This window comes from Epinephelus moara, chromosome 19 (genome assembly GCF_006386435.1).
Source record: "Epinephelus moara isolate mb chromosome 19, YSFRI_EMoa_1.0, whole genome shotgun sequence".
Classification (NCBI taxonomy): Eukaryota; Metazoa; Chordata; class Actinopteri; order Perciformes; family Serranidae; genus Epinephelus; species Epinephelus moara.
Window position 1 is genome coordinate 24279642 of NC_065524.1, and position 13217 is coordinate 24292858.

General features: G+C 42.3%; 1 protein-coding gene across 1 annotated transcript in view; it reads left to right on the forward strand.

Moving 5' to 3' along the window:
* Window positions 1–13217, forward strand: part of LOC126407096 (protocadherin-15-like) — a 329125-nt gene that overhangs the window by 286192 nt on the left and 29716 nt on the right. Inside the window, exon 28 of the mRNA XM_050071779.1 lies at window positions 3053–3180. Coding sequence (XP_049927736.1) covers window positions 3053–3180 — 128 coding nt within the window. The remainder of the gene's footprint in view (window positions 1–3052; window positions 3181–13217) is intronic.

Below are 13217 nucleotides of genomic sequence, written 5' to 3' on the forward strand. Positions count from 1 at the left end.
GCTCCATTTCAGCTGCGGAGCGTCTGTCCATCTGTCTCCGGTGAGTAGCAGTTTATTGCTGTGTCAACAACTGGACGTTGTTGACACACGCCAGTGACGTCGGGAGAATCTCAACGCTGATTGGCTTTCGCGGCACAGCATCACGCGAATTCGCCTCAAAAAGTATTTTCAACTCGAGCGATTAGGCGTTGGACGCGAATTTCGCGTCTATCGCGCCGCGCTAGACGCCTCTATCGCGTCGCGCTAGACGCGTCCATCGCGCCGCCCGGCGCAATTTCGCGTCTCATCGCGTCTTTGCATTGACTTTGTATGTAATCTTGATGCACGAATTTGCAAATTCGCGTTTGGTGGGAACACAGCTTAAAAAATACACCTTGTCGCCCAGCCTCTCAGGATACCTTGTGTCAGAGTTGCATGTACCCCATGCACACTATTTGACCATTTTTAAACTTCAAATCTCAGAAAAAGCTCATAAAACCGAACAAAACTGACTTTCTGTAATGCATTTCAATGAACGTCCAGGCAGAGAATGTCCGAGTGTATGGGATTGGCTATACGCACTGTAATTGGCTCATCGCGTTTGAGGGCAGGACTTAGCCATAGGTCAATTTACAGTTGAAAAAAGGTAATAAATCACAGTATTTTGCAATATATTTTATCGAACTATGCAATACACATATGGCAACATATTTAAAATTGCAGTAATATCGTATCGTTGATCCTCTGGTGATTCCTACCTCTATACACAGGCGAAGTGAGCTAACTCAACAGTCTGTATGCTTTGCCACTTGTTCTTTGGTGTCTGTTTGGGGAATCTAGGCCTTTAGCCCTATTAGGACCATTGCACTGTATTTGTACACACATGACCTATATTCACACTTACACACATGCATGCTGATATTCATATGTAGATGCACATATGTAATAGTCAAGTTTTCTAAATGGTAACGAACTCTTGGTCATACTCAAGCTTACTCTGCCTTAGCAGCAATGTCTCCCTTTAATGGGCGCGTTACTTTCATGCATCTTTATCAGTGTGTGTGTGAGACTGAGAGAGAGAGAGAAGGGGGGTATTTATGTTTTCATATCCTGATACTCTGAGGATGGAATATAGCCACTTTCTACAAAGAGAGGGAAGAGAGAGAAACTCTGCAGACCTCTTTTCCTGTCCCCTGGAGTCTTCCCTCTGTGCCTCACACTCCAGCTTTTGTGCCTGTAATTTGATGTGCTGTGTTTTTGTTTGTCCAATTCCCCTGGTGCATCCTTAGCTCCAATGCCACATGGCTTTACATTTTTGTATGCCGCCAGAAGAAAAATGGTCCTTGACACTGCATATTTTTTACCTAAACTGCAGTGTTGGAAGGTTTTTTTTTGTGCTGTACATATTTATGCTGTTCATTGCATAGGTGTAACTGTGACAAATGATACGGGGGGGGGACAAATGGTTATGCTCAGTGTATATGTGTTTTCCTTTTAAAGGGGCAGCAAGCCTCACAAAAAAGGCCAGTTAACCAGTAAATTCAGTTTTAAAATACCAAATGTTCTGCCTCTACTCACTCAGCATTTCTTCCAACTCCAGGGAAATTCTTCCTGCTTGATTATTGGCTGCCCTTCAAATTATTATTCCCAATAATGTGCAAATTGCTTGCCTGTTGAACTTTCAGAGCCTTTTATTGATGGTATTGCTCGGCACCAAGTTGTTGGGAAAACAAACTCTTCAACAATAAATTATGCGAGGTAGACCTCACTTAAAAATAATGGCTCGGAAGGCAAGATTTCATCATCGTTTTTATTATTGCACGGAGCCATATTTTACTCAAAGTGTGAGTGTTATCAGTATTTGGTTGGTAAACAGAATGCAAACTGGCTCAGTTGTTTTTCTGCTCATCTACTTATCAGCAGCAGGGTAGAGAGGAGTCATCAACACACTCCAGACTTGTTTTTTTCTCCATCCAAAATATTTGCTGTAATCTAAGCAGAATTAACCTCCTCATTATTGACTCAAAGTTGCACCAAAATAGCTTCGCACACTGTTTCATTAGAAAGGGATGAGTTAGGAAAGGGAATGTGTTTCTCTGCCCTGCATGCAATTACAGATTCACTTGGCAGTGCAGCTGAAAATTGCTACTAAATGAAGAGAGGTTTTCCCAAAAGTCCACTTTTGGTCAAAATGAAACAGCAGTGAAGCAGAGAATATTCTCGAGCAGTGGATATTCTCACACATTTAGTCAGATTTCAAAAGCTAGGTGAATCTGGTTCCTCAATTTCAGAATGAATCACATTAAATTCAAGATTGGTCAAAGCACCCGTCCTCAGATGATAAAAAACTATTACTTTATATAAAATTGGTGATGGCTGGTCATACTGTGATGTTCCCAGCGATGACTATCTTGCAATATACTCTGGGAAATGATTTATTTTTTAGCTCTCTTTTGAAGTTGTGGACCAGCCGATGACCATGCAAAAATTATAATGACGTGACAATTTTGAGGCTCAGTTGTGCAACATTTGATCAGTGTCAGTTGGGATGACTTCATAGATGTCTTTATTAGTGGCTGGGACAATATAAACTTTCTGGGCTTGTGTGTCCCAGTTCTTGGGTGCGGCATCCTTGATTAGGTACACCGAAGTGCACCAACCAAGACTTAAATGTTGTGTGCTTGTTAGTTGTTTTTTTTGTTTTTTTTTAATTTTTAATTTTAATTTTATATACTTTATTAATCCCCGAGGGGAAATTCAATTTTTCACTCTGTTGTCAATTACACACAGGTCCAAACACACACATGCACAAACTGGACCTATACATGCACTAAGTGGAGAGATGTCAGAGTGGGCTGCCCATGACAGGCGCTCTGAGCGGTTGGGGGGTTCGGTGCCTTGCTCAGGGGCACCTCGGCAGTGCCCAGGAGGTAAACTGGCACCTCTCCAGCTACCAGTCCACGCTTTTCTGTTTTACGTTTTCTGTTTCATATGAACTTTACTAGGTCTGTATTTAAAAGTGAATGACTTCCACATGGTTTAGATGAGTCAGCGTGCCATTTTGTTTTTGCAGCAAACACAGCCAAGGTGTATATCGAGGTGCTGGATGAGAATGACCACCCTCCCGTCTTCTCCAGAAAACTCTACATAGGCGGCGTGACGGAGGACACAAAGATCTTCAGCTCGGTGCTCAAGATAGTGGTAAGAAAACATCAGCTCTGGTATTTTGTTTTTGTTGGTTTCGTGTCTGATCCTGCTCCCACCTCTTCAACACTTACCCTGCAGCCATGGTGGGAGAATTCATCCGATCTGCTCTCTGCGGCACAGTTTCATCTCCTGCCTCTATCGCTTTCTGCATCTCTTCCTCAATTTCGCTCTCCCCACTGTCTGCCTTGTCCAAGAGCAGGTGGGATCAGAGCGAGCTGAGCGGTGTAATCCCAGTATGTTCACAGAGGCATGGCTGGACATCCTGTCTGATTATCAGCCCGCTCTGCCAAGGAGCTTTCACTTTGTCGTCCTGTATACTACACTGTATGTCTATTTTCTGTATGCGTGGGTGAGTGTTAGTGTATACTTAAGCTTGTGTTTGTGTACAAAATCCTTTCAGAACCAGTGTCTTTAATGCCTACCTTGAATGTCAGCACTACAGCTGACACACTGTCATGCATTTTTGTGTCAATGTACAATATGTCACAACAACAGATTTGTTTATTTGTCAGGGTTTTTGGGGGGTTTATCTGTCTTTTTTTTTTCACAGGGTGTGTCATTTGTATTTGATGCACTTAAATACAGTCAACGTAAGGGCTCACTTTCCAAAATCCTTTTTTTGATCTCTTTACGTTTATTGTTTCAGGTTGACTTTTACCACAGCAGTCTCAGAATTCTAATACCGTCCAGCCCCGTGCTCGAAGTGGAAAAGAATAAGTGCCAGTGCTCCCTTTATTTACATGTTGGAGTGTACATTGGGGGTGGGCGGGTCAACAACATGAACTTGGTTACTTAAAACAGCGGGTCTTCTCATCGTTGTGGTGGTAGCCGCAAGTGGTTTTGACGATGCCAACGTTACATCAACAGGCTCTTCGCTGCTGCAGGGAGTGACACTACTGTTGCTGCTCCCATCCTGCATTCCGTACATTGAAATTGACTTTTGAAGCTCTGTTGTGTCATCTTCTGGCTGTTTGTGTCTCTTTGTGTTGCCCTTTTGGAGCCAGGCCAACATCATCCTAATGTAACGTAATGTAAATAATTACCTGCTTCTCATGGCTGATAACCGATAATTTCACGTTTTTGTATTTTTAAGAGGAAGTATATAACCTGTAGTTTATGTTCACCTGAGGGTAAGGAAGGCTTAGATGTAGTGAGAAAGTATGGCTGGTTTAATATTCCATAGCTCCTCAACGTCCATTCCCCATATAACCCCACACTACAAATGAACATGTTAAGTACAAGGATGTGAAAGTAAAATGACTTTTAATCTGTATTAAATTTATAGGTAATGGTAAGAGAGTGGGAGATTATGAAGCCTGGTGTTGCTGTGTATAAACTGCACTGCAGAGTGGAGTCTCTACTAACAGAGACAAACACGGACAGCTGACGTTTATGAACGGGTTGAATGCACATCGGCAGGTCCGCGTTACATCTGGGGTATGAAATTTTTATATCGTCACACTACATTTTTATAAACACACCCAGGCGCCTGCTCACCGTCCCATGATTGACTAGCCTACAGCTACCAAGCAGAATAAAGATGAGCTATTGACACACACACACACACAGCCAGAGAGGTAACGATACACTATCTGTAGAATCACATGGCTAGCGGTAATAAGTTTAACAACAGAGTTGAGCCTTTTAAAAACTTGATGTTGGATGTAAGCCGCTGCTGCTAATTAGCTCGTGCTAACACGCAGGAGACAGTCCTTCAGCGCTGTGTCTATCCCCAGCAGGCGGTCGGAGATCAGATCAATCTTGTTGTGTTCCTCTGAAACTGTGAAAGACGTCCACACCACGACATGATTTGCCCTCTAGACAGCGTGCTGCAGTTGTTGTTCTTCTTCTCTGTATTTATTGGCAGCGTGCAAACCAAGTTTAAAGGTACATGTACTGCTACCCACTGTGTCAGGTGTGCAGATGCTGCCCTTGTTAAGTCAATGAAATCAGTCTGGCTCCATATTAACGGCACTGTTTTTCAGCTATAATTATGGGAGTAATGCATTATTCTAAAAATGTCCCAATGTCAGCCAATAATTTATCAGCCCGATATATATCCTGCATCCCTAATCTAATCCTTAATATTAGTCTTGTGGGGCAGCTAACCTGAACCTTGAACTGGATTTACAGCTGAGTATCATTCACTTTACATTAAAAACATGAAATCTGTCCAAGTGGAGAGACATAAATGGATATATGGCTGTTTATACGTCATCTGTTTGCTGTAGTCTTATCTCTGGGTCATTTGTCTGTTAGGTTCACGATGTCTATGCTAGGTAAAAATGCTAAGGGCACCCAGTTGCACAGCTGGTACAGCGGGCACCTGATGTACTAATGCTGTGTCCTTACCGTAGCGGCCGCAGATCGATTCCATCCCCTCTACCTCCCCTTTTCACTCTTAAACGGGCACTGTGTAGGAATTTCTTCCATCTAGTGCTGAGATCGTATATTGCATTCAAACGGATAGCGCACTCTAGTGCCTCACTGTTTCAAACGCGTATTGCAACAACGGTAGCTGCTGTGTACCAAAAATCTATGATAACATTGATGAAACCATGTCATCCGATACTTCATGGAGTATGTTTACAATGTAGGACTGTTGGGCAGGTGTAAATCGAAACAAACCAATCACGTCTTGTCTTTTGACAACTGACAAGTGGCTCAACCTCACACACCTCATCCCTCTCCTCGCAACACTGCGTCGCTAATAGCTATTAGCGACCAGGGCTGGTAACAGCGGCTAACAGCTGTTAGCTGCGCAGTTAGCAGCGCTGGTCGCTAACAGCTGTTAGCCGCTGTTAGCTGTGATTCTCCTTCAGCAGCTCTTTCCACCTGGGAAAGGCTACCCCGATGTTGACCCTCGTTTTTTGAAATCGCCGGTCACGTTGCCCTTTTGCCTTTTTTCAAAGGCACCGGCACTTGTGGCTAGCCTGCTTGCTGCTGCTTTTTGTCACTCTGCCTGCAGGCAGAAACCGGAAACTGACAAGTGAAAATGCGAAAGGCGATTCCGTATTTCTCAAGAATGTCCCTGTATACGTGCCTGTATTTTCAAGATGGCGCACGTACACGATGAGACACTGGTCGCAATGTACATGTAAATGAGAATTTCGGAGCTTACAGACATACTTAGATACGCTGATGGAGGTAAATACACATGTGCTAGGACACACTTTTGACTGCAAAATTTGTTTGTCTCGAAGAACAACTGGAATTGTTACACATAGTGCCTTTAAGCTGTCCTAACTGTGTGTCACTCATGTGCGGTCACAACACAGCACAGACCAACAACATAGTTACACTGTATTATGAGTTTCACTAAGGCCTTTTCAGATATTTTAGAGGTGAACGGAAACTTCACTGGGAGGAACTGTAGCCAGCTTAAATTAAACTGGGACCTGGCCAGAAACATGGGAGCTATATACAGTATAATGGACACCAATGGTGTCTAGAGAACGTCTCAGAGAAGGAGTGGGTGTAATATCTAGCTGGCAGGGTGAGGAGTACAAAGGTCATGAAGGAAGATTCATAAAAAGTATTTCAGACCTTCTGCTTCTGCCAGATGTGAAAATCAGCCAAACTCATCAAAGGATACAGAGAAGGGAGCTGTCACTCATCGTATATCCACCTTATTAACAAAATAGACGAGTTCTGAGAGCTGCTGCTAGAAGAAATACAGGAATAACAGGGGCAGTTTGAGATTTTATTCATTGTATTGATGATTGCAAATAAAACTCTGGGGTTGCTTTTTCAGCAGGAAATGAGCTTATTCCTAATCCTTGTGTTATAACTTTGAAAAAGGTCTTGTAGGACAGAGAAGCATTCCTCAAGGACTTGGTAAAGATAAGATGAGATGAGATAAAACTTATTTATCCAGAGGGAAATTGCTTTGCAGCAGTTGCAATCCAGAGTTGGGAGAGTGCAGATAGAAGACAGTGTAAACATACGAAGAACTAAAATAAGAACAGCGGGTGCGAAATATAAAGACATAGCTAACAGTAAGGTGCAATGTGTAATGCTATGCAAGTCATTCCTTATAGCGTTCGACAACTCCAAACATGGTGTAAGCATGTGTTCACAAGACGAGAAGAGATGCAAAGTTCCCATCAGATAAATCCATCATTCAGTATATGATTGTTTGTTGGTGGGTAGGTCTTTGTACAGTCTATTAAGGGTGTTTGTCTAAGATAAAACAGAGAGGTTAATAACCGAGCACATGTACAGTACATGTGGCATGCTATGTGCTATTCTTATCTTATTACAGTGTTGTTAAAGTTGTAAAAATGTATTAATGTGTCATACATGATCCCACATTGTCACGTCCAAACTGGTTTGCAATCTCATATTTGATTTTGGGCTGTGTTCCATAAAGCCGAAGTACATGGGGCATGGATGTGGCACGTCGCGTAGGTGGGGCAGAGCAGGGTTTCATACCTGCTACACAGACTCCGTCTCTGTATTGTGTGGTTGCTGCCAGCTCCACTGTGTGCATACTGAGTTCTGCCAAGTGATAATGCACTTGTTTACGCAGGGTTTGGAAGCATATGCCATATGAACCGATACTGAATTAATTAACTGGATCATTTTAACTACAGGATGCATTGATTTGAGCGATTTGTTTTAATGAGAAATGTAAACACAAACATAAGGTTACTGTGCTGCATCACGTTTCCTCTGGTACAATGAGGTATTCATCTGAATCCTTTTTAAACAGATTGCACCTGTTTTTTTTACAGTCATATGTAGTTTTTACCTGTTGGAGGGATGTGGAGCTGCACGCAGATTAGAAAAAATACACCAGCTGCTTAAAAATAAAGAAGAACGGCTTCCATGCTCAGTGTAGCAGCTTTACGTGATTATAATGGATGCGCTCTGCTGCAGGCATGCTGCGGCAAATTCATCAAACCACATCCGTGTCCCATGTATGTCAGCCGTTAAGGATGGACTAAAGATTAATGTAACTCAGAGCATTGTTAGTTGTACAATAAATAATTTTCAGAAGAGATACACATTGAAGAATGTTGAGGGAACTGTCCCTTATTCAGTCAGGAGAGACTGGTTTTTATAGTCAAAATAATATTTATTAACATGTGCACATAAGAATGAAAAATGTGAAAAGACTTTGGCAATTGGACCCCATCGAGATGGTATGATTTAAGGAGGGTGATGAATCCATAGTCGAATAGGTCTGGTCACTGGTAGTGTTGGTGGTAAAGGTGGTGAAGATGAGATGAGAGGAAGATGGAGAAGTGCCGATGATCTGGATGAGTAGAGGAATGAGCCTTTGTTGAGCTTGTCCTGGACTCTGGATACAATGGCTGGAGGAGAACAGGGTGGAGGAGGTCGCGACAGTTCTGCCTAAAATGACAGCTGACAGCAGCAGAGGAGAGAGCAGATTTAAAATTTTGCAGTAGCATCCTGATTGGCTGATAAAGATTGTGGCAAAGTTTGACTGGATAAGTAGAAGAGTGAACACCCATAGACAGCTGATTAGAGGAAGCAGTGAGAGTGGGAGGCAGAGAATTGTGAAAGTCTTCCTGATTGATTTTTCGCTGAGCTTCATTAGACCTTTTTTCACAGCAGACATTTTGTGTTGTCATAGCAAGACAAGCACAGGTGTTACTACACTGAACAAAACTATAAACGCAACACTTTTGTTTTTGCACCCATTTTTCATGAGCTGAACTCAAAGATCTAAAACATTTTCTATCGTTCAATTGTGGGAGAGTTAAAAGACATTGTTCGGACGATCTAAGAGGTCAGGACCTGGAGTAGGGACAGAGTTCAGCAATATACTGATGTGCCAGCCCATGTATGGCTTTAAAAACATTTCTTAAGGGAATAGCAAAGATTCGAGAAAACATTTTGAGAAAACATTCAGGGCTGGAGCCCAAGAAGCCACCACACCAACCCACTTCACTGCTGCGTGCCGGCAAATCATCATGCACAATACGAGGACCCTTTAAGTAGCGAATGTAAATGATGCAGACAAAATTACTGCCATTACATCTGTGTTCCTCCTGCTGTTACTTGTCGAAATGCCTACAGTGAAAACAGTCTAATTTACTTTACACCTGGCATAGATGCCATTAGATGCAATTACTTGTAACATCTTTAACTGACTGTGTGTGTGAGTGTGTGTGTGAGGGAAAGAATGTGTAGGCTCAGATGATGAACTAAACACTCTGCACCATCTACAGGCACTTGACCAGTTCAGAATCCTTTTTCTGCCTTTCCTTTTGCTTGGAATAGACACCAAAGTGTGGAATTATGGGTCAAGTGCTATCTATAATTTCCCGAGAGCCTGGGCTTCTTTGGAGTATGGCTAGTGTGAAGTGTTTGTACTTGACTTCATTAGTAATGAAGCTGAGCGCCCCTTTCTCTGGAGATAATCATTAGAAATATCGTCAACATTTGGCATACTCTACTGACACTTCTGACCTTCTGTTTTCACTCGTAGTCAGAAATAGTTTAGTCACATAATATGGTCGCAAGCAGTAACTGGCAGACGTTTTTATACAAGCAAATGAACTCCACAGTAGCAGACAGGTTTGCTTCATTTGCTGCTAAAGTCTAATTTCAGAGGTTTGGGGAAGTTAAATGGAAAATATTTCATTAAAAAGTTAAAAGTCTGTTTAGAGGAAAATCTGATTGCATGATTACACCCTGCTCCTCGTGGCACTTCCTTGACCCTGTTTTTTAATCAGTAAGTAATTGCATTCATGGGTAGCCAAATGACAGTCACTTTTTCTCAGTGCCCTCTTCGACTGCTCCGCTCCTTGTTTTCAACACAGTGGAAGAAAAGCTTTTTAAGCAAAAATCAGACACCAAAACACCTTCAATTTTTTTCCTAAGTATGACAATTAAGGCTTAATTTCTCCTTAGCTGAGGGACTTAAAGTGATGCACAGAATTTCTTAGAAGGTTTCCAAGGTAAGGAAAATCATTAACTCAAATACTGTGTTGAAAGTGATTCTACAGCGGTAATAGTTTCCATGGAGATTGTTTGTTTGCTTGGACTCGCACATGTGAGGCCTGCTTTCATCTCACAAAGTTGACTTGTAGTTAGTTAGATAGTGTTGATGAAGATTCTAAGTCATCCAGGTCATGGTAATCTTAAGTGTTATATCATAGGCAACTGGACTTGCTTGAGTTCTCTCATGAGACGGTTCGCCTCTCATCCAAGAGGCTTCCTCAGTTCTAATGGACTGGTGCAGAGTCGCAGGCTTTATACTCTGTGTGGGTGTGAAGCCTTGCAGAGTCAGTGAGGTCACATTGACCCACCCGGCCATCATACTGGCATAAAAAGTGAAGACAAGACAACCATATTGATCAGAGGAGGATAAGATTATACTTCTGGAGGAATATAATCATAGAAATCACAATCTACAAAGTAAAAACAGAAAACAACTGTAGGAATAAATTGCAACAAAAATTAATTCAGTCAAATCTACAGTGTAAAATCAAAAGTGTATCCATTGGGTTCTTCTTGGGATGTGTTAGTTTTTACATTTATTACCATAAACTCAGTCATGTTGCAGGTAAGATAGAGTCAGAGGTACCTTTTTTTTCTACCTTGCTTTGGTTGCTAAGGTCTTTTGTGCTCCATTCTAGGGATTCCTCAAGAATACAACCAAGACAAGGAGAAAACCACCAAATACCTAAGTGAACATTTTAAGGGAACCTTAAGGAGAGGACTTAAGGGTGTTTGTGCAACCAATCTTATTTTGAGGAAACCTTAACCAAGACTTAAAGGAAGATCCTAACTTAAGGTGTTTTGTGAAAATGGCCCCAGATCTCTTAAAGTTTTTATTTTCACGTAAACCTTTGGGATTTACACATCTTCCCCTTGCTGTCTTATGGCAGCTTGCAAGCAAACCTCACACAGTCATAGGTGTAGATTTACAGGGAACGCCATCCGTTTTCATCCGCTTATCCAGAGCCAGGTCGCGGGGGCAGCAGGTCAAGCAAACCACCTCAGACGCCCCTCTCCTCAGCAAAACTTTCCAGCTCCTCCTGGGGTAACCCAAGGTGTTCCCAGGCCAGATGATATATGTAATCTCTCCAGCATGTCCTGGATTTACCCTTGGGCCTCGTACCAGTGGGACGTGCCTGAAACACCTCCAACTGGAGGTGCCCAGGAGGCATCCTGATCAGATGCCCAAACCACCTCTACTGACCCCTCTCAATGCAAAGAAGCAGCGGCTCTACTCCGAGTTCCCTCCGGATATCCGAACTCTTTACCCAATCTCTGAGGCTGAGTCCAGCCACCCCACAGCCGCTTGTATCCACGATCTCATTCTTTCGGTCACTACCCAGAGCTCATGACCATAGGTGAGGGACCCAGAGCTCATGACCATAGGTGAGGGTTGGGACGTAGATGGACCAGTAAATCGAAAGCTTCGCTTTTCAGCTCAGCTCCCTCTTCACTACAATGGTCTGGTGCAGCGCCTGCATCACTGTAGGTGCCACACCAAACTGTCAATCCATCTCACGCTCCATTCTACCCTCACTTGTGAACAAGACCCCGAGATGCTGAACTCGTCCCCTTCAGTATTTAGAACGTGCATTTTTCCTCCAATAGAAACATGAAAGGACTTTTATTTTGACAAAATTAATGACATAAATACCAGATATTGATGCAGAAAAGGCACAAATTATTGTGTTTCAGATGTGTCCCTCTCAATTTTGAAACGAATCCTACACCCTTGTACTCAGTGACAGTTTTTCCCCCAGTGTCCACACCAACTTTTAAAAGGTTTGCCCTACATAAACGATGCCGGTACATATACTGTATTTGGTAAATTTGTCTTCACCCAATGAGGATATCTCACTCTGCTGATTTATGCAGCCCTTTCATCGGGACCTTGCTGCCCCCCCCCCCCCTCCTCCTCTTCCAATAGCCGGAGAAAAAAAAGGAGATTGCTCCTATTCATCAGTGTCACTCGCTACAGACAAGCACTCTGAAAATTGATGCCTGTGTGAGAGCTCAGTGGCCAGTCAGAGTTTGTGCCTCAAAGGTCGATGGGAGAATTCTGTGGTTTTGCCAACAATGACACAGAGTGGTTGGAGAGACTTCGTGCAGATTACTGACATTACTGAGGATTTAGTGGTTTTTGCCCCAGCCATTTTCTTGTTTTGATTTAAAGTCATTACTAAAATGTAATAGATTTACCTAATTTAAAGCAGCTGTAATTTATATTCAAATGTCAATGTCTAACAGAGGAAGGACGTCACTTAAAGCTCCACTCTTTCACTTCTTGTTTGAGTTTGCGGTGATCAAATTATTGTTAATAAAGAAAAAAAATGAGCCAGACTGTCAGTGGATCCCACTCCAACCAGCTGTAGTTTAACGTAATGTTATAATGTTTCTCCATCAATGGTTTTGACGTCATTTGATTACATAATTTAATAACATGGCAACAAATTATGGAGGCAATGCTGCCCTCAAAAAAAAAACATTTTATAACCAGACAGCTCTGATGCTTTGTGTTCATGAGAAAATTGAATGGTTTTGATTTGTCACATGCCTGCAGAACGATTGTGCGATAAATCACAGCAAGATTGATGCACCGTGGGTGAGTCGGACAAGAAAGCTCCGCCTGCAGTGTTTTCCATTCAGACTTCGTAGCATATTGCTCTTCCAGCCCAACTCACCAATGTCACAGCAGGTGTTTCCCGTCGGCTGTCAAAGAGCAGATAAATCCTGCGATATCACTGATTGGGAAGTGTCCAGAAGTGCAGTATGCTGGGAAATAACAGCCACCATCCTATTTAAACGCTGCCATGATTTGTGAATGCTGGCTCAGGCTGGATTGAAATCTCAGAGTAGTCCATTTCTTAGTAGTATTTTATCTTTATATTTTTTGTTATTCTCTATTGTATTTTGTGGATTACTTATTTGAATTGTAATTGTCATTGTTATTTCTATTGTTCTGCTGCTGGCTGCACCACAGATTGCCCCTCGAGGACAATAAAGATATCTTGAACTTGAACTTATATTATTGTCTGGAGTATAACACGTAGATTTTC